The sequence below is a fragment of the Sebastes umbrosus genome, chromosome 10 (genome assembly GCF_015220745.1).
Source record: "Sebastes umbrosus isolate fSebUmb1 chromosome 10, fSebUmb1.pri, whole genome shotgun sequence".
NCBI lineage: Eukaryota > Metazoa > Chordata > Actinopteri > Perciformes > Sebastidae > Sebastes > Sebastes umbrosus.
This window is the reverse complement of record NC_051278.1, coordinates 4,554,022-4,575,626: the sequence shown is the minus strand read 5'-3', so window position 1 is coordinate 4,575,626 and position 21,605 is coordinate 4,554,022. Positions and strand designations below refer to the sequence as shown.

Here is a 21,605-nt window from a genome sequence, read left to right as displayed (position 1 = left end):
ACTTAATACTATCATTAATAGTAGCTGTAATAGGAAGGAACGTCTACACGCTTCAATTCCTGAACCAGCAGTATCACCAGCAGCAGGTCAGAGGTCAGAGGTCAGAGGTCAGAGGTCCCAGCACCCAGAGAGCAGTATCGGTTCTCGTGACATCCCTAGTCTCTTTATGTGCATTTATCTTTTGTTATGAAGCACATTTTATTGCATATTTTGGTATGAAATGTACTATATAAATACAGTTTTTACTTATTATTATTATTATTATTATTATTATTATTATTAATAATAATAATAAAATAAAATACAAAATTAAGTTCAAATGTTTAGGCTTTTGTTAAATGTGCAGGGGAAAAATAATTAATTTAATATAAAAATGTTGGCTTTCTTTCTGACCATTAAACAAATAAATTATATAAATTGTGATGATGATTGTTTTATAATAATAATACTAATAATAATATAGAAGAATATTGAATAAATTATGACAAAATGTCTAAACCTAATTTTAAAGTAATTTCACATGATAGAATTTAAACACAACTCATCTCAACTTTATAAAATAAAAGTTTTGTCAGGAATTTTCCCACTTTTATTAACTTATTCAGTGACTTAATACTCATTAATAGTAGCTGTTATAGGAACGTCTACACGCTTCAATGCCTGAACCAGCAGCAGGTCAGAGGTCAGAGGTCACAGCACCCAGACGGCAGATGGTAAAGATCAACAGAGAGGAGGAGGAGGGTTCAGGGAGCGTCTCTTGTTTTCTGACAGGAGTGGGAGGTCTTTCTCTCCAACCCGTCTCTGAGACGCTGGCTGAATGAATCCATCTGGAATTTCCCTCTATAGGCTGATGAAAGTGTGTGTATGTGTGTGTGTGTGTGTGTGTGTGTGTGTGTGTGTGTTGGGAGGAGTCCCACTGCACTGAATGAAGAAGAAGAAGAAGCAGTTGATCACGTCTGAATTCTCTGCTTTCAGGAAACTTTCCCTGCGGTCCGATTTGTTTTTAAATGGAAACAATAAAGTTTGTGTTTGAATTTGAATTCTGTGTGTGCGTGTGCGTGTGCGTGTGCGTGTGTGTCCACACCCAGTGGAGGGAGGCCAAAGGAAAACAGTGAACTCCTCCAGACTGAAACTCTGATACTTTCCAGCAGCACTTTCACTCCTTAAATGCGTTTTCAGAGTTTTTCTGTTAAAGAGCAGCCGAGGTGGAGAGTCGACGCCTCGCCGTCCATGCCAGTGATGCTGAGGGTTGAACGGGTTAGCAGGTTCGAGGTCTCCTGGACACTGTACGTGCGGTCACAGTGACCCAGAAAGCTCGGCAGCGGCTCTACTTCCTGAGAAGAATGAGGAAGTTTGGCATGAACGCCAGTTTCACCATCGAAGATTTAATGACGGGCTGCATCACGGTCTGGTACGGGAACGGTTCTGCCCACAGACGCAGAGAGAGGAGCAGGAGGAGGAGGCTGGCAACGGTCTCCTGGTAGATGATACAGCACCATCAACGACCACCGTCCACCAGGCCTCTCAACTCATAGACTTAAAACTAGGGCTGTCAAAGTTAACAAGATACCACTAAATTCTTTAACGCAACTTGTGGTTTCTAGGTGCTAGCGGGCTCAGTTTTAAAGCCAGAGTGAACATGCTGGCATCATATCAAACTAGATAACCTAATGAATCCATCGGTACCAACCATGTCATACTAGCTTATCGGAAAGGAGGCTAAATAACGCTATAAACTTGGGCTAAATTTTGGCGAGGAAAAACTGTCATGGCCATTTTCAAAAGGGGTCCCTTGACCTTTGACCTCCAGATGTGTGAATGTAAATGGGTTCTATGGGTACCCACGAGTCTCCCCTTTACAGACATGCCCCCTTTATGATAATCCCATGCAGTTTGGGGCATGTCATAGTCAAGTCAGCACACTGACACACTGACAGCCTGTTGGGCTGCAGTTTGCCATGTTATGATTTAAGCATATATTTTTTATGCTAAATGCAGTACCTGTGAGGGTTTCTGGACAATATCTGTCATTGCTTTGTGTTGTTAACTGATTTCCAATAATAAATATATACATACATTTGCATAAAGCAGCATATTTGCCCACTCTCATGTTGATAAGAGTATTAAATACTTGACAAATCTCCCTTTAAGCATTTTGAACAGATAAGAAATGTGCGATTAATTTGCAATGAATCAAAAAACTGAAACTAACCAAGTACTGTACTTAAGCACAATTTTGAGGAACTTGTACATTACTAGAGTATTTCCATATTTTGATGCTTTCCATTACATCTCAGAGGGAAACATTGGGCATAAAGAGACACTTTAATGTCTGATAATAATGATGTAACAGACTGATTCACCGACAGACGTAAAGGTCTTCCAACGACACGATTCCAACGCCGGAGACTTAAATATTCACTTAACAAAGCGTCCTCTCTCTGAGTGTCTGAGGCTGAAACTACAGGGACAGTTTGAGGTTTCCCGAGGTGAACCTACATGGAGAGTGAATAATAAGATGCTGACTCACTGTTAAATACAGACTTCACTGGCTCAGTAATAGCAGACTAGCTCAACCAAACCCTCCATCACCGCTTCAACTGAACACACTGAGAGCTGCTGCGTGTCCCACCACATCATGTGACCGCTGTGGAGAGGATGTGGAACCAGAACGGATCGCCAAACAGTCCCAGACCAGATCAAGGAGAACACAGAGGAACATGGTGACATTAAAGTCCTGCAGTACTCACGTACACATGTGAGGTATTTGTACTTTACTCCAGTCTTTTGTACTTCTACTGCAATACTTTTATCCAACAGCTTTATTTTGGAGGTATTGGAGAACCATGTGTTGGTTCTGCTCAGACCTGTAGCTGATCATGAGACCTACCGTGGTTCTGGTCTGGAGAACCATGTGTTGGTTCTGGTCAGACCTGTAGCTGATCATGAGACCTGCCGTGGTTCTGGTCTGGAGAACCATGTGTTGGTTCTGATTCTCGTCAGACCTGTAGCTGATCATGTGATCTGCCGTGGTTCTGGTCTGGAGAACCATGTGTTGGTTCTGCTCAGACCTGTAGCTGATCATGAGACCTGCAATGGTTCTGGTCTGGAGAACCATGTGTTGGTTCTGGTTCTCGTCAGACCTGTAGCTGATCATGAGACCTGCCGTGGTTCTGGTATGGAGAACCATGTGTTGGTTCTGGTCAGACCTGTAGCTGATCATGAGACCTGCCGTGGTTCTGGTCTTGAGAACCATGTGTTGGTACTGGTTCTCGTCAGACCTGTAGCTGATCATGTGACCTGCCGTGGTTCTGGTCTGGAGAAACATGTGTTGGTTCTCTGCTCAGACCTGTAGCTGATTATGTGACCTGCCGTGGTTCTGGTCTGGAGGACCATGTGTTGGTTCTGGTTCTCGTCAGACCTGTAGCTGATCACGTGACCTGCCGTGGTTCTGGTATGGAGAACCATGTGTTGGTTCTGGTTCTCGTCAGACCTGTAGCTGATCATGTGACCTGCCGTGGTTCTGGTCTGGAGAAACATGTGTTGGTTCTGGTTCTCTGCTCAGACCTGTCAGGTGCTGAACCGGAACACAACTCCTCTCTTTTGTCTATTTTTAACCCCCAACCCCTCTGACATCTCACGCTCCAGGAAGTTAATCTGACGTTGCCGTGGTTACCGGGGCTGGCCGGGCGCCGGCTTCGATTGGCCGCCGGACAGGAAGGACCAGGAAGGACCAGGTATGACAACGCCACAACAAAGACTGGAGGTCAAAGAGTTTTCTTTATTTGTTGAATCTTTAAAGTTGATCATAAATCCTCATAAAGAAAACGTTTTTATCTAAACTGCACAGAGAACCAGATCTCTATTAGGAAAGTCGATATTTTAGTGAAAAGCCTCCCTGTTTGTTTTTCCTGCTTTAATGAACAAACTCAACAGTTATCAGTTTGAAACGGTCATTACATTCTCTCCACACACACACATGCTGTGAGTGAGTGTGTTTGAGGCTGAAAACTTCTCAACAATGAAGAATTAAACTCTGTTTTAATGAGGTTTTGTCATAAAACTCCTTCTGCTAAAAAAGCTTCTGTTTGTTCCTCAGCTTGAACAGATTGAAAACCCAAGGTCGGTCAGTGTCGTCGCCCTCCTCACCACCTACACTGTGTGTTCAGCTACACGTCACACTCTCTATAATTAAACTCATGTGTTGTTTCTCACAACCAGTCGAATCCTCACACACATGCATACAAACACACTCACACACACGTTTGTACTTCAATACTTGTGAGGACTTTCATTACATTCCTCAGCTCCTTCCCGTTTGATCCGTCACACAAGCTTTTCACGATTCACGGACACATTTTACGTCCCCACTTTGTGAAAATGTCCTCATTCAGGACCAAACAACGAGTCCTCACTTCCCTAAAATGTCTTCACTAATGGGGACTAAAACACAAACCGGTCCTCACAAAGATATACACCCACAAACACACACACACACACACACACACACAGAGGAACACCAACTGTAACCACATCATGTCTCTCTGGTGCCACCGTGTGGCTGATCTGAGTTACTGCAGCTTGATACACAGCACATATTCTGGTTTTTACTGAGATATTTAATTGTTTGCACTATAATACATTTTAATTAACCCTTTGGGACCCACAATAGAGGTGTTTTTGTCTGTTTTAGGGGGGTACAGGAGGTCTTTAGGGGGAGATAGCAGGTCAACAGTAGATGTCACATAGAAGTGGTGTACATCATCTGAGCTGGGAACCTGAAGATTATTTGAGAAATGTATAATAGTTTCGAACATTATGATAGAAGTATATGATGGTCATCCCCATGCTCTATTAGGTCTCATACGTTGTTGCAGCAATTTTTGCGTTGATACCATTTGTTAAACAGATTTGGTGCTAAATTTAAAAAACATTTACCACTTGAGAATTAATAAAAATGATCAATAATCCCTCCAAAATACCACATTAAGACACCAAGACCTTGAGGAACACTATAGAAAAAGCCATGCTTGTTATTTGGGATCAAAATCTTTGGAAATTTTGGAGATTTCTGCAAAAATTGCATTTTTTTTGGCGATTGGACGGCGAGCACTTCTGTTGTGTAAACTGCTCAGAAACCCCCTTATTGTCAATCTAGCTAGGAAAGCCATCCATCCTCTGAATGCTCTAGGTCTCTAGTTTGTGACTGTAAAGTTTCATGAGTCTGTGATTATCCTAGAGGTCACCACAGGTCGTTTTATACAGTGAGGTCAAGTTTAAAAAAATGGTCTCACTACAATATAATGGCTCCTATGGGGACTAACATCATCACACATGAACACAGTTGGGCCTATTGGATCCACAAGAGTCTCAGCTTTACAGTGATACCCTATTTATGTAATTCAAGACTGTTTAGGGACCCCGGTAACACCTAATAAAAGGTGGTATTAAGATATTTCAACAAGGCTCCTGTACCACGATTCAGTGGCCGTAGTTAAATGTTAAAAAGAAAAACAAACCTGAAATTAGGACACTTTGAAATGACAAACCGATGTTGTGAAATGGCATCTTGAAAATATAAAGTGAACTTTAATCTCCTGAAATGAGAATTTGAAAAGCTACAAAGTTTTTAAGAGTTAAGAACTTTACACACCGACACGAAAATGCAAAATACTCGCCTGCGAATATTTTACATCTAAACTATTCATACCGGTAGCGATGCGGATTATCAATTGTTGCAACACTTTGTCAATAAAGGTCTGAATAGATTCAAATGAAAAAATGTGACCTCAGAGCCTCTACAGTCTGTTTACCTGTTGGTAATAACCTCAACGTGAGCTCACAGAGCAACTGGAGCCGTCTGCTGGAAGCAGCACTGATTCACAGACAGACGCCGTTGAGTAGAACAACACATTTCTGGCCCAACTTCACCCTTCCAAAGGTGCACGGAGACAAGAAACAAACACTGTCCTCAGATTGGACCGGCGCCATCAGCTCTGACTCACCTGGGGCTGCTGTGGAGCGAGGGGGCCGAGCTCGCCTTGCGGAAGCCGTCTTTGAGGCTGGAGCGACGCCACGACTCTTTCTCCGACTTGGATCGAACCGGAGGGCCGGGTTCGTCTTTGGCGCCGCCGCGGAGCCCCGCCCCCGAGGCACTGAGGGTGATTTCGGAGCGAGACGTCTCCGAGGGGGCGGACGGGTCCGGACGGGCCAGCGGGGCGAAGCTTAGCTCGATGATCTGCTTGGCGCTCTCGCAGATCTGACTCTGAACACACAGAACACGTCAGCGTTACCGCCTGCAGTCACACAGGAAGTGGAGATGGGATCATTGTCAGCGTGGCTCTCCTACCTGGATCTCCGGCGTGAGGGTGGGCAGGTCGAAGGTGAACACAGACGTGGATCCGGATGTCAGAAGGTCGACGCTGTCCAGGCTGCTGTACGATGTGCCTTTGGCGCGGTGAGACTCCATGATGCTTTCAAAGTGGCGGCTGAAGGAGTCGAGGTTGCTCTCGGAGGGTCGGCGGGGGCTGCCGATGGAGATCGGAGACTTGAGGCCGCCGTGTGAGTCAGACTTCCCCAACGGCCTGCCCAAATATTTGCAAAAATTAAAAAGTTATAAGCCACAGCGTAACTCACTGAATCCATGGCAGCATTACACTTCCTGTTTACATTTCCTAGAGCATTATGGGAACTGTAGTTCCAAACCGCAGAGCATGATTATTATGGGGGGTCATGGGCTTTAACAGGTGGACCTCTCACCCCTTCAGCAGCAGACTGAACACCTCGTCCTCCTCCTTGGCGGCTCTTTGTCTCTGTCTGTCTCCCAGCATCCGGACACTGGCCCAGCTCACCACTCCTTCCTCTTCCTCCTCCTCCTCCTCGTCTTCCTCTTCTTCCTCCTCCTCCTCGTCCTCCTCTTCCTTCACGCCACCTGTCCGGGGTTTCGGGGAGGCGTCGGCGGGGCTGAAGCTAGAGTTTCCTAGGACGCTGCGGTTACTCCCAAAGGCCGAGTCCGCCTCCTCGGCTGCCTCGGCCTCCGCCCGCATCACCTACACAACAATGATTCAATATAATAAGGTTTATTACACGGCTTTGTTGAATACTCGATTCTGATTGGTCAACCACAGCGGTTATTTCTTTATAACAGATTGTTTATATGGACACAGTTCTGATGTCAGACTCTGGAGGGTCGTTTTTGTGTCAAATTATTGATTTCTTCAGTAAGTAGCCGTGTAATAAGCGGGATAACGTACAGCTAGCGGGTCATTGTTGAGAAATAAACGCCATCAGGGTCGTGCATCACCCTGTCGGGGTTGATTTCAACAATGACCGGCTCGCTGTACATTATCCCTTACTTATCGAACATTAAGACATTCTATATGAGATGAATCAGATGGGATGAAACCAGATCACCTCGTCCAGGTCGGTCTCCCGGTAGCACCGCAGCGGCACGGCGTCCAGATCAGTCTCAGAGTATTTGATGGTTTGGCGGATGATGCCCGTCTTTGGGGTGGAGCCTCGAGGGTCGGGGTTCACCAGCTCCACCTCAATCTGTCGCACCTCGTGTTGCGGCAACCTTGGACCCTCGCTGTCCCGCCCCGTCTTCTGATTGGCTGGTTTCAGACGGAGGGAGGAGGGAGGGGTGGGGCTGGGCGAGCAGCTGGTCGGAGGCGTCGTGGACGGAGCGTCTGCAGGAGGAAAGAGGATTTTTATGTTTTATGTCTGAAGTCCTAAAGATATATACAGTATATATAATATATAATATTAATATATATATATATATATATATACACACACACATATATATGTAACCAAATTTAAGGGATTCTTCTGCATAGTGAAAACTATTTGTCAATTAATTGATTATTTTATCGACAGGAAATGGCAACTATTTATTGGAGGTAAAGTTAAAAAAAAGGTTTTGCTTTTTTAAATCAACTAATGGGAGGTTAAAGGAGAAATATTAGGCTTCATATTTCTTTTTTAACACTCACATTCAATTATTTTTATAGTAAATAGTATAGTAATAGTATTACTCATATATCGTAATTGGTAGTTAATTAGAAAAAGTCTTTTCATACATATTTCAGAATACTTTATATATTCACACTGATAGCCTTGTTAAAAAAATTATAATTAATTATAATTTATAATACATTATATTTTATTTAGTTTTGAGATAATAATTCCTTTTAAAGCAAGAAAAGATATGTATTTTTATCTGTTCTGGATTAAAGTGACGAACCTGGTTTGTATCTCTTAAAACATTTACATAAACGATAAAACAAATTCGGAACTGAATTTTGTTAATTTCTCACTCCTGTTATCTGCTAAATTTGAGCATTTATAACCTTTTGCTAAAAAAAAGATAAAAATAGACATTTTTATTTCAGCAAATTCAAACTGTTGAAGTTAAATGTAGTAGTGGCACTTTAGATATACAGTACAAGTATGAATAAAGACATACAGTAGATATGATGGTACGATAAGACCACACATTTCCACAGCCAGCACACATCAATGACTTTGGTTAATTCAAAAATTGTTCGCTTGTGTCAAAGTGTGAAAAAGATGCTAAATAAAGAACAGGAAGTGGTAGTAGTGGTAGTAGTGTAGTAATACTGTGTAGTAATACTTGTGAGTAGAGCTGCATACTGTAAGACCTGTTCTAGCTGTTGTTAAGCTTCAGCTAATTGGCTTAGAAGACTGGAAGCTCCTGAAGCTGCTTGTTTACTTCACTGACTGGAAAAAACAATACGAGAGAAAAGACAGGAGGGCCCTTTAACCTTTGAATGCTGCTACTACCATTGCCAGTGTGAAGGTCTAAAACTGTTTTCGAATAAAACAATGATGTTTTGTTTTTTTTAAGTACAAGGATTTACGAAGGTTATAATAAACTATAATTTATTGTAAAAATATCAACTTTAATATAATAGTGGTGTTAAATAGCATCCAGTGTGAAATTTGGAACATGATTGGGGTCGACTTGAGTTCATGTCATCAGGCTGTGGGGGACTAAAAAGGTTAGGAACTATTGGTTCCTGAACCAATAGTTCCTAGCCTTTTTTGAAACTATTGGGTTAATAGTTCCTAAAGAGGTTAGGAACTATTGGTTAGGAACTATTAAACCAATAGTTCCTAAAAAGGTTAGGAACTATTGGTTAGCAACTATTAAAACAACAGTTCCTAAAAAGGTTAGGAACTATTGGTTAGCAACTAATAAAACAACAGTTCCTTACGTTTTTAGGAACTATTAAACCAAGAGTTCCTAAACACGTTAGGATCTTTTGGTTTAATAGTTCTTAACTGATAGTTCCTGACCTTTTTAGGAACTATTAAACCAATAGTTCCTAAAAAGGTTCAGAACTATCAGTTTAATAGTTCCTAACCAATAGTTCCTGACCTTTTTAGGAACTATTAAACCAATAGTTCCTAAAAAGGTTCGGAACTATCGGTTTAATAGTTCCTGACCCTTTTAGGAACTATTAAACCAATGGTTCCTAAAAAGGTTGGGAACTATTGGTTTAATAGTTCTTAATCAATAGTTCCTAACCTATTGATTTAATTAACCAATTGAACAGTCAATATCCGTCAAAATAAAATTGTATTTAATAACTATAATTGGGACTTTGTTGCTGCTTTGTTTCTATTATCCTTTTGCTCCCAATCATTCTTTCCATTTTTGTTTTATTGTATTTTGTTATCAAAGTGTAAACATCAATAAGAATACAAAATAAAACAGTACCTTTAGTGCAACGACTCTCCTCTGTTTGCCCTCCAAACAGGAACTCCCACTTTGCTCGGGCGATCTTCTGCGATCGCGAAGATGAAGACGGAGTTGTCGTCGAGCCGCCGTCCGACTGCATGAGGAGGAAAGACCGCAGTGAAATGAATTCATCTGTTTCTCAAAGAAATAATCTTGAAATATAGCTATTAGGGCACGCATGCTTTTGTGTTTGACCTCTTCTGAATTGTAACTAAACCCAACTAATACCTCCAGTAGTATTAGTAGTAGTTTTTATGCACTCTGCACCTCTATCTTCAAATTTTAAGGTGAATTAAAATTTCATGTAATTAAAATTTGAAAGTGTTAGTTTTAAAGATTGTACGTAAGTGACATTGTTACAATTACGGATTTGTCAAAAAAAGAAAAATAGTGTATCCAACAATCTGCACACTGAAGAGAAACAGTTTTTGTTAGCATTAAACAACATATCCCATTAGTCTCGGACCCAGAAGTGCTGCCAAAGCCTCATGGGAAATGTAATTGATAGAAACCCTTCATAAGAAAATACACTGAGGAACAGAAACTAACTCACTGGTGGGGAACAACTTTCTGTTACATATTTATTGTTATTGAGGTAAATGTGACAATAAGTCATGACGTGATGGGAAGACTCATCGACAAACAATCTCACCCTCCACATAGATTCAAAACATACACATAATCTACATGATTTCCTCCTCACACAACATACAACCAAAACCCTCAAGCCGACCTGCATCCCTGAGCCGGTGTCTGCCGTGTCGTGGCTGGACTGGCTCGAGGTTTCGGGGGACAGACTGTCGTTTCTGTCCATCTGGGAGTCTCCCATGCTGCCTGTTACCCCACTGGAGCTTTGAGAGGATGTCCCAGCAAACCCGCTGTGATCCTGAACCTCCTCCCTCTCGTCCTTGGACACACTTATAACTGGGGTCTCCTGCATTGACGTCTTTATTCCTTTATCTCCTCCGACTTTCCTATGACTCTCCTCTTTGCTTGACGTATAAACTCTAGAGGTTGACTGTCTGTAGTTGTCTTCACAGAGTTCGTCCCCATACTGGACCGGCCCAGCCTCTGACCACTGCTGGTGCTTGGAGGTCCAGCTCACAGGTAATGCTTCTGTGTTTTGGCTGGAGAAAAGTCTCCTGGAGAGCTCAGGGCTGTCCCTAAGTGATCTGTCAAAGAGGTGATCATACTTCCGCTCCATGCCAGGCGATTTGTGGTCTCCGGTGTACTGTGGTGGCTGGTAGCGGTGCAGGGCAGACGCGTCCTTTGTGGGTGATGAAACCCGTTGATGCCGTGGGTCCAAGACCGGTGATTGAGAGGTGGCTGCACGGTGCAACTTAGCCGGCAAGGCTGGAGATGCTGGTGATAAGAGAGGTGAGACGCGTCCTGGTCTGGTTTGAGGTATTGCTTTGTCCGTTTTCCATCTGTGGTTCTGGTTGTCGGCCTGTAGAGGGTCAGGGGAGCTTCGCCCATGAAGAGTAGCATAAGGTTGGGATTCTCTCAGGGATGACCCTCCCATCTTGGGACTCTCTGACCTCAGTGACTCAGCTTGAGAAGATGTTGGAGAGGGGGTTCGCCTTTCAGCAAAAATGGTGGACAGTTTGGTAGCCTCCACAGCTAACTTACCAGCCACTTCAGCATTTAAGGATGGAGAGATGTTTCTCCTGCCGTTGGTAGGGCTGACTGCGTCACTGGCTCTACTACTGCAGCGTGACGATTTGTAATGAGTCTTGCTGGATAAGTTATCATTAGTACTGTAGTGTATACTGTCTGCAGCATTATTACTGGTGTTGATGAGGTAAGTACTATAGCTACTATTAACACTGTGTTGGGGGTTCCCACTAGCCTGATAGCCAGTCCTGGAATAGTTGCTGGTGGGGAACATACTAGTTGGGATTTCATGCTGGATGTCCGTGGGTCTCCCTGCAGGTAAAGGTGGGTGAAATTTGCTAGACAATCTGGGGCTCTCGTCTCCCACCCATGGCCTCTGCTGGCTCTGGGGCGGGCCATGAGAGCGAAGAGTTGAAGTTGGAGCCACTGGGTGGGATGAGTAGCCAGTGTGGGCACACAGGTGGTCAGAAGCAGGACTTCTGGGTAGACCATTCACTGAACTACGGCAGACTCTGCTGTCCAGCTCCAGGAGCTGGGCCTTCGATGGCAGGGTGCGGGTGCTGCGGGGCAGGACGGGAGACCCCCCCAAGGACCGGCAGCGAGGGGACTGGCAGTGCCTTGGCAGGGTTGGGCTGTAGTTCTCTGGGATGTGACCAGCAAATTTGCGCCTAAGTTCTGGGGATCCAAACTCCCCCAAGGCCCTGTAGGTGGCATCTCTGGCAACTGTGTCTGGGGTAGCCCTCTGCAGGTAAGGCGAGCCCTGTGGGGACTGAATCCGAGACGGGTAAGGGTGACTCGGGTAAGGGTCACCCTGCCCTGGCTGCCCATTGTACCACACTGGGTCACTAAGTCTCTTCCGGAGTTGGCCAGGGAGGAGTTGCCCCTCCATTCTGTTAAGAGGATTGCCCAACTCACTTTGGCACAAAGAGGTACGCCGGCCCCCCATGCTGTTAACGTTAGCTTTCTCTATGTAGCCAAAGGTCACCACAGATGTCTTCCCCTCCTCACCCCCCACCGCTGGGACCTCATAGGACCTGCGGTTGCTGGTAGGTGTGGAGGGCACAGTTAGCATCCCAGAAGATGTAGAAGATGGGGAGGTAGGCACCCTTCCCCGGTGGAGGTCCATGTCAGAGGAACGGGTGCGTCCCAGTGACCCATGCTGGCCTGGACTAGTCGTTCCAGGCGTAAGGGCCTGGAGTAATTGACTTAAACTGTCATGCAACACATCCTGCCGGTGGAACTGGGTGGGAGACCCTGTAGCATCAGGGTTTTGGAGTTGGAAGCTGACTGAATGTCTGGAGGAAGACTTTGAGGGGGATAAGCTGTGGCTTACAACCCCAGTTTGGTGCTGAGAGACTGGGGAGTGATCATGATTGCGGTTGGGGCTGGAGCTTCTCTGGGATTGAGGAAGGACGTCTGGGCACTGAAGCATCAGGTGAGCAGTCCCATCATCTCTTATTTCCGGCACCTTCCCTTCCTCCTCAGCAACAGACCTCACCTCAACATACAGGTGGAGGACTTTACCTGCCTGGGACATGTTGGCACCTTAGCCACCTAAATGCCCTGATCTTCCTTTTTCTGTAGACCTTCGCTATTTGTGCAAAGGGTCCTTCGGCTTCCTGGTACCCCGTTAAGTGCCAAACTGTTTCATGAGGGTCAGAGGTGGAACAGGACTACCAGGACTGTCCTCCATCTGCTCATCGTCTTTTCAGCCTGCAACAGGAAAACAGAGATAGAGACAAAGTTAATATTACATAGTTTATTATCTACAGACATTTATAAGCAACTGGACAGCAGATAATCTCTAACTTTCAAGATCTCACAACACTCTTTTAATGAAACACAGCCTTCTCATTTCATTGAAAAGAAATCAAAATAAAAAGCAGACGGTAATAAATTTAAATAGAAACAAGATAATTTACAAAGCAAAATGGAGTAACAGAAAAGTGTGCTGACAGTTACAACTTCTTCCTACCCAGACCCTCCAAATCCCCAAGGTCCCTCAGTAGGATATTCTTTCTCACACATTCAAACACATACAGGTTCATGTTGTGTGCTTTGATACATGTAAAATAAACTGCTGTGATGAATAAGTTACAGATTGAACCATATGTTGGCTTTTTTCTTGCTGTTAACATTAACAGGAAAGTAGTCTACTAAAATGGGTTCCAGATAAACGTCATTCTTATGGTCTATACTCTAAGCAAAGTAGGTTTTCCATCCTTGAACCTTGTGTATTTGATCAAATTTGACCCTCAACACTTCAACAGTCCTCTGTAAATTTTCTATCTAGGTCAACTAATGTCCTCAGACAAACTGGTTCACTCCTACAATCGGAAACCAAAGGCCTCATGTTTTAATTATGACAGGCAGAGAGCAAGTCAAACACTACGGACAGCCTCATATGTAGTGGTAACGTGGGGAAATCTGCTCATTAAAACCAGTTTTTGAGGTTATCATCCATCGCAACTACGCAACAGGCTTCGACCCATTTCAACCCGCTACCGGGTCCGTCGGGCTAAGGTTGTAGTGTATTTTAGGATAGTCATTTCAGATGTTCTAATTGTCACCGAAGAGGTTCTAGTGATCCATTAAGAAGTTGAAGTGGTCAATGAGGATGTCATATTGGTCCTTTAAGAGGTTTTTAGGGATCCTTGAGGGCATTATAGGGGTCTTTTAAGAGGTTCTAGGGATCTTTGAGGGCATTATAGGGTTCTTTTAAGAGGTTCTAGGGATCTTTGAGGGCATTATAGGGGTCTTTTGAGAGGTTCTACGGATCTTTGAGGGCATTATAGGGTTCTTTTAAGCGGTTCTATGGATCTTTGAGGGCATTATAGGAGTCCTTTAAGAGGTTCCTGTGGTCATTTCGAAGGATCTAGGGGTCTTGTAGGATGTTCTAGGAGTCTTTTAATAGGTTATTTTCCACTAAAGAGGTTGTTGGAGTTCTTTAGGATGTTCTAGGGTCATTGAGTATTTTCTAAGGGCCCCTTTAAGATGTTCTATAGATTCTTCAAGAGGTTTTAGTTGTCATTGGGGAGGATCTAGGACACTATAGGACGTTCTGATGGCCCTTGAGGAGGTTCTAGGGATCCTTAAAGAGGTTGTAGTGGTCTATAAGGAGATTTTAGAGGTCCTTTCAGTGGTTTAACACAGGTGGCAGTAAGGCATTAGACAGCATTATCAAAACACCAAATGAGTGAATATCTTTTGAAAGAATACCGTTTGTCCCTTGAGTAAAGCTCTGCAGGAGAATCTATGGAGAACAAGGAGCACTGAAGCTGTTCTGAAAATCACTTTACTGACACACTTTAGGTCGGGTTTTATTTTTAATTTGTCACCCATCTGTAAATCAACTGAATGAAAAGTCTGCTGTTCTGCTCCTTTAAGACCACTTGTGTCCTTATCGTCTGATGAGGTCCACCGTTGTGCTAATTACATGTCCATTCATGTCTTTGGCGGTCCTCCAACATGAAGGCACAAACATGTGGGCCAGCGGGTGGCGCCTGGTTTGATTCGTCTATTAATAGACAAGTTAAAGCAGCTTGGAGGGTGTTCAGGTGACAACAGCTATCGTACAAGCTCTCTCATCTGCAGTTCATTCCAACAAATACTTATTTTCTTGATTTTATATTTTGCTTGTTGTTCTGTTGCTCCATTTTTGCTCTTTGCTATATGTCGTCCGTGTGAAGATAAATGGGTTTCTATGCCGTTTGTTGATGGAGGACAGCAGTTTAGATCATGCAGAACCTCGTGTGGATACAGTGGCGTGCTGTGGCCCGACACGCTGCACTCCGGGACTGGATCCCGGTGTGGGCGACAGACTGCTGCACACGTCCTTCAGGGCTGCTACAACAAGCTAACTGTTGCGATAGCCAACACTAGTAGCTAGCTAGAGCTCAATGAACAGGCCTAAATAAAAAGGATGTGTTTTGTTGTGTGTTTAAAAGTAGTTCACAATTTGTCCGTTATCATTTCTTTCCTAATATGCTGCTGTCTGATTTTGCCAGTTCATCACGTACAACACAGTGGTAGAGACTGAAGATGACATTTAGACATCGTCATTGGACCAATGTCAATCTTGTATTCTGCTGGTTGTTGATTGGTAACAAGGCCAAGGGAGGATGACCTCCCTTGGCCCTTCATTTGGCGTCTTTTAGCCAATTACAGTTAAGCATGAAAAAAATGAAATGCATTGTGTTGATAGAAGAGGTCCCGCCTCAAGGGAGGACATTGAATGTTAATATGTTATCACCTTAACTTTGACAGCCCTAGTTATTGTATTGTTTTTACTTTTGCTTCTTTAATCTTGCGTTTATTGACTTGTGAAGTACTTTGTAACACACTTTGAATACTGCTATATAAATCAAATATATTATTATTATTATTATTTATTATGAAGACCTGGTCTCGTTTAATCACTATAAACTGGTGAACAGAGTTGCTGAGGTCTGTAATCAGCACAGACAGACAGAAACTCAACACCAGCCGCTGTAAGACAACCTCAGGTTTCTATTTCAATCTATTTACAACAACGAGCATGATCTCCGGCCGCTGATCAACAGGAAACATCAAGGACAACCACATGGTGAACCAGTGGGTTTGAGGTTAAATGTTCGAGTCCACTGAAGCACCTGGACGCTGCGACGATTTGTTTATTCCTGCCGAACCGTCACAGTACGGGGTCACGGTCATGGAAGGGGAGTTGGTTGCATATAGACCAAGCACTGGGGTGTCTGCTGTCAGCCAATCAAAACAGTCTTGGACCAGGAAATTAGAATATAATTTCATTAATTATATAATATATATAATTGACTGAGCCAGAAAGTCCACTTTTATCTGCACATGTCCATCATTACCTTGAGGTCAGGGAGGTTATGTTTTCAGTTTGGTTTGTCAACAGGATTAAAAACTACTGGCTTGATTTTTATGAAACTTGGTGGAAGAATGTAGAATGGGCAAGGAAGAAGCCAGTACATTCAGGGACGTTCCGGATCACGCGGCGGATATTAGGGCTGGGACGATTCACCTATCTCCTGATTCGATACTATCCCGATACGTGGGTGCCGATTCAATATGTATTGCGATTCAATATTACGATTTATTCTGATTTTTGTGAACTTATTTAACACTAGACCACGGGAAAAAGTTGTATCATACACTTCTAGGGACTTCTACTTTGGAAAATATCTAAATTAACCCAGTAAAAATGTTTGATTTCCAGCATGTATGTAGTCAGAGATGTCCTGAAGTAAAAAATATCAGTCAGGAATTATTTATTGAATATTTTCCAGCAACCCAAAAATCAAAGAATAAAGACATTTCCCTCACAAATTAGTGGTATTTTCTTTTTAATTTATAAGGGACATGTAATGTTTTATACTTCTGGTGAATATAATCCAATCAATCTATCCATAGATGTATTTTTATATATACAGTTCCCTTTGTTAACACCTTATTTTGAAAACCGGACGTAGTCACACGTGTATACTTCCGCTAACTTCTCAAAGTTCGTCGCTAGCTCTCCCATCAGCTCCGTTCTTTTTATCTATCCATGTTCAGCTCCATCGGGGCCGTTTGAATGCATTTAACATAAATGTCAGTATATGGGTGCTCTACAGTCGTAGCGTTGGCTGATCTGACCACGGAGATAAGAGTGACGGCCGGCTTGACCGCACGTTACCGCTATACGATAACATTTCTTGTCCGTGACAGAGTTAGCATGCAGCTTTAGCCGTGATGTCTAGCTCTGCTTTTCCTGCAATGTGTGAAACCCAAAGTGTTTCCATCCTTCACTGGATGTGTAGTGTTTACCACGCTGGATTTAAAATGTGAGGGTGCAGGTCGTATCCACGCTGACCCTCAACCATTTTCTACTATCTCGTTTCTGCTCGCTGCGGTTTGTTTTGGATGACAGATACGGAACGGATATGACGTCACGTAACTGAGTCTACAACAATAAAAGCGGTAACTTCCTTCTACCTCAACATAGACTCAAATGAAGCAAATATATCGATTCTGGCATTTAAAAAATCCATTTTAATACATAGGTAAATTGATTTTTTTCCCACCCCTAGCGGATACACGCAACATCTTTCACTTATAGACCTTGGTGGAGGTCTCTGCTCCATCTTTTCTTTTGAGGCTTAAAGAAGAATAATTATACAGTAACTGGTTGAGGGTTCAGTTTCACAGCGAGCTGGAACTTCACAAAACATTCAGCCACTTTGACCTCATTATTTCAGTTATACTAAATTAGTTTTAAAGTGAAACCTGAACAAGGCTCACGAGATGATATCCTGCTCCGTTTTAAAGGTCATCAGATTAAAGTCGACGTTACCGTGACGATGATGAGGACTGATGTCTGAGCAGCAAAGCGGCTAAATTCAATAAACGCTGTCTATACACTGACTATTTAAATGGTTTGTAGTCCAACAGCTCTCTGCTGTGTCTTTGCAAATGGTTGGAGAAACTGTGGCTTGTGCTCGATAAATAACTTCTAATCCAGTGGTTCCAAAGCTTTTAAGGGGTGTACGACAACTTTTTAAAAAATATACAGTTGGCCTATAGCTCAGCATTTCATTCAGACGGAACCTGCAAAAATAAAAAATAAATGACTCGATAAATAAATAAATGTCATTAAATATAGCAAAAATAATATTTAAAAATAAATGTAGTTATTAATTAACTGATAAAATGTGACATAAATTGATATTTCTGTTTTAATTTGCTCCTTTTTTTATTTACCTTTGTATTCATTTCCTTTTTTATTTACTTTTCTGTTTAATTTTCACTTTTATTCATTTCTGCATTTCTTTTTATTAATTCTAAAATGTATTATTTATTTTTGCTTTTATTTTTATTTTTTATTTACTTATGCATGTATTATATGTATGTATTTATTTATGTATTTCTGCATTTCTGCAGGATTTTCTCTTTGCATTTCACCCCTTATTTATTTCCCGAGACTTATTTATTTCTGTATTCTTTTCTTTATACATTTCTTTTTACATTGCTTTATAGGGCTGTGTATTGGCAAGAATTTGGCGATGCGATACGTATAATGATACAGGGGTTATGATATAATATATTGTGATATACTGTAAGCAAGACGATATATTGCGATTTTTAAAATTTCATGAAAACGGTCATAGTGTAAAGAACACACCACCATATGCATTGAAACTGAGTAAGAATTGTACTTTTTTTATGCAGTCAGAGCAGTGGGATCTGCATTTGTATTTATCACTGTCTCTGTAACATCCAACATCATTTCATTTGCAAATGAAATGATGTTGTATTGACTGAGTTAATCTTCCCATGTAAACTATTAATCAAAAATCAATACAGTATCACAAAACACAATATCGTGATATTCAATATTTTCTTAAACGCCTATTGCTTTATGCATTTATTTTTTATTTTGGCAGGTTCCGTTCTCCATAAATGAATGTTTGGATTATTAATTAAGATATAAACAGGACCAGGACACGGTGATGACCTGAACACAAGTTATATTCACAGAGACTTCCCTCTCTGCTGAACAGCCTCGTCCCGCATTAGAAAAGTACGCAGTTAAAAACAAATAAAGAGCTGATAGAACAATGGCCAAGCGTCAATTTGTCAAAAATTACGTAGGAATGATTGTTAAAAATAAAAAAATAAAATACATTACACAGAGAATTGTATTAAAGGTTCCTAAAAAAACAGGAAAACTCATCTCTGATGCAACATTTACAGGAAGTAATCTGCTCCAAATTCATCCAAATCACTCGTTTTACACAAACTTCCTGCAGTTATTGTGTTCACTATTTGGATTAATTGTACAGTTTATCAGTTGTTCTGTTGTGTTGTTGTTATGCATTGAATATAATATGAAATATCCATAAAATAAGTCTGTTAACTCAATGATAGGGAAAAGGTTGGGAACCAAGTTGGTAATGAATAAACTGCCCTGATTTTTTACAGTGTGAAGCGTGAAAGATGTGGACGTCATGACTTTTATCTGACGTTGAACTCTGCACTCAGTTTACAGCCACGTAACTAAACTATTATAACTGGAGACACACATCTGAAGTCAGTCTTCACACTGACTTCAGATCAGCTGATTCAACTGTCAAACAAAACTTTATTTAGATCCTCAGAAAATATGACGACGAAAGCTGAAAAACGTTCCTGAAATGCTGTCACTCTGCAGGTGTGTGTGTGTGTGTGTGATAAGCACACAGTTAGCCCTACTTTTCCTGGACTCTGCTAATAGGATTCCTCCTCCCCCTCCCTCCTCCGCTTCCTCCCCCCTCCCAGCATGCACTGCTCAATCCACCAACACACACACACACACACATTTATAAAACCACACGTATGCAGACACATGTGCCAACACACACTCACACAGCAGCTGTAACCTTACCTGGGTGTCCTGGTGTCCTCGCCGCCGCCACCGATGCTGCTGCAGCAACCGTCCCCTGAGTTGCCGTGGTAACCTCCTTCTTCCTTCCACTCTCTCGTCCCGTCACTCTCTGTTATAACCTCGTTTTATCCTCCCTCGCCCTCCTCCTCTCTCTCTCTGAACACTTGTTGTCTGCAGCAGAGCCGGCTCATCGTGGATTTACAGACTCGACTCAGCTTCTCCACCTCCGACTCCTCCTCTTCCTCCTCCTCAACCCTCCTCTTCCTCCTCCTCCTCCTCCACTTCCGATACCCATCAATCAGCTGACGTCCCCGCCCCTTCTTCGAGGCAGCCTGCCAGCCAATCCCATCCTCCGCATTTCTTCCTACGGCCAATGATGAGCAGCTCTGACAGATGGTACAGCTTATTAGTGTGTGTGTGTGTGTGTGTGTGTGTGTGTGTGTGTGTGTGTGTGTGTGTGTCTGGGGGGGGTCTACTGGAGGGGGTCTACTGGAGGGAGTGCGGGGGGTTTCAGAGGGTCAGCTGACCCGGTCAGACCTGTCCTGTATCAGAGGGCGCTGCTTTACAGGACAATATGCAGGATTACAGTAGAGATACAGGCTGATTAAACAATAAACGTTCATTTGACCACGCCCCCCCAACAGTGATGTCACAATGCACTATAGTACAGCTGTAGGTCACATCTGTCTGACTGTGGTTAGTTCAGGTGTCTGTAATAATAGCAGGACAATAGAGTGTCTGTGGTTAGTTCAGGTGTCTGTAATAACAACAGGACAGTAGAGTGTCTGTGGTAGTTCAGGTGTCTGTAATAACAGCAGGACAGTAGAGTGTCTGTGGTTAGTTCAGGTGTCTGCTGATAATAAACTAAATGTGAGTTCTCACCAGTTTCACTGTAGCTTCTTGAACTTGTGCTTCTTGTTCGGGGATGTTTCTCTTGATGCGTTCGGTGCTGCATTTGTTTCTTTGATTGATTAAAAATAATCACACTAACGAGGATATTGACGACACTGAGTCCTCAGGTTTGTCATCCGTGGATGTCCGAGGGTTGGGTTGATAGCCGGCTCCATTTTAGATCCAGTTCCAGGTTTATAAAATACACGACAGGTCTTAGGAAAAATGTTGAAAACACTCATTTTGTGCCGTTACTGACTGTAACTCCTGCTGGTTACAGTCTGCTTCAGTCAAAGTGCTTCTTGTTGGATACCGACAAGCCAAAAATCCGGCCGAGTTCGAGTCCGACCGCAAACCTTTGCTGAATATCATTCCTTTTCTGTATCCCCTCATTCACTGTCTAAATAAAGCTGTAAATATGCACCTAAATTACTTTAAAATAAATACACTGAGGGTTGAATTCACAAAAGGATTGCGCGGCTTTTGCAGCCGCTAAACCTGCACAAATATGACAAAAAGAAACTGTAATTCTTAAAGCACCTCAAAGGCTGAAATGCACCTTTAACTGAGCTAACAGCGTCCCGGTCCTCCTGTGATATTTGCACGTATTTAAACTAGGGCTGTCAAAATTAACACGATAGTAACGCGTTAATGCAAATTTGCCTGTTGGGCTGCAGTTTGCCATGTTATGATTTGAGCATATGTTTTATGCTAAATGCAGTACCTGTGAGGGTTTCTGGACAATATTTGTCATTGTTTTGTGTTGTTAATTGATTTCCAATACTAGATATATACATACATTTACATAAAGCAGCATATTTGTCCACTCCCATGTTGATGAGAGTATTAAATACTTGAGAAATCTCCCTTTAAGGTACATTTTGAACAGATAAAAAAATGTCTGATTAATCGTGATTATATATTTTA

The 21,605-nt window shown here is 42.6% G+C and overlaps 1 protein-coding gene across 1 annotated transcript in view; it reads right to left on the bottom strand.

Moving 5' to 3' along the window:
* psda (pleckstrin and Sec7 domain containing a) overlaps window positions 1-21,320 on the bottom strand; it is a 49,380-nt gene extending 28,060 nt beyond the window's left edge. The window contains exons 1-7 of the mRNA XM_037782103.1: window positions 19,788-21,320; window positions 10,500-13,093; window positions 9,746-9,860; window positions 7,414-7,688; window positions 6,760-7,049; window positions 6,350-6,584; window positions 6,006-6,265 (exon numbers count right to left, since the gene is read on the bottom strand). Coding sequence (XP_037638031.1) covers window positions 6,006-6,265; window positions 6,350-6,584; window positions 6,760-7,049; window positions 7,414-7,688; window positions 9,746-9,860; window positions 10,500-12,917 — 3,593 coding nt within the window. The 5' untranslated portion in view covers window positions 12,918-13,093; window positions 19,788-21,320. The remainder of the gene's footprint in view (window positions 1-6,005; window positions 6,266-6,349; window positions 6,585-6,759; window positions 7,050-7,413; window positions 7,689-9,745; window positions 9,861-10,499; window positions 13,094-19,787) is intronic.
* Between the last annotated feature and the right edge of the window lie 285 nt (window positions 21,321-21,605).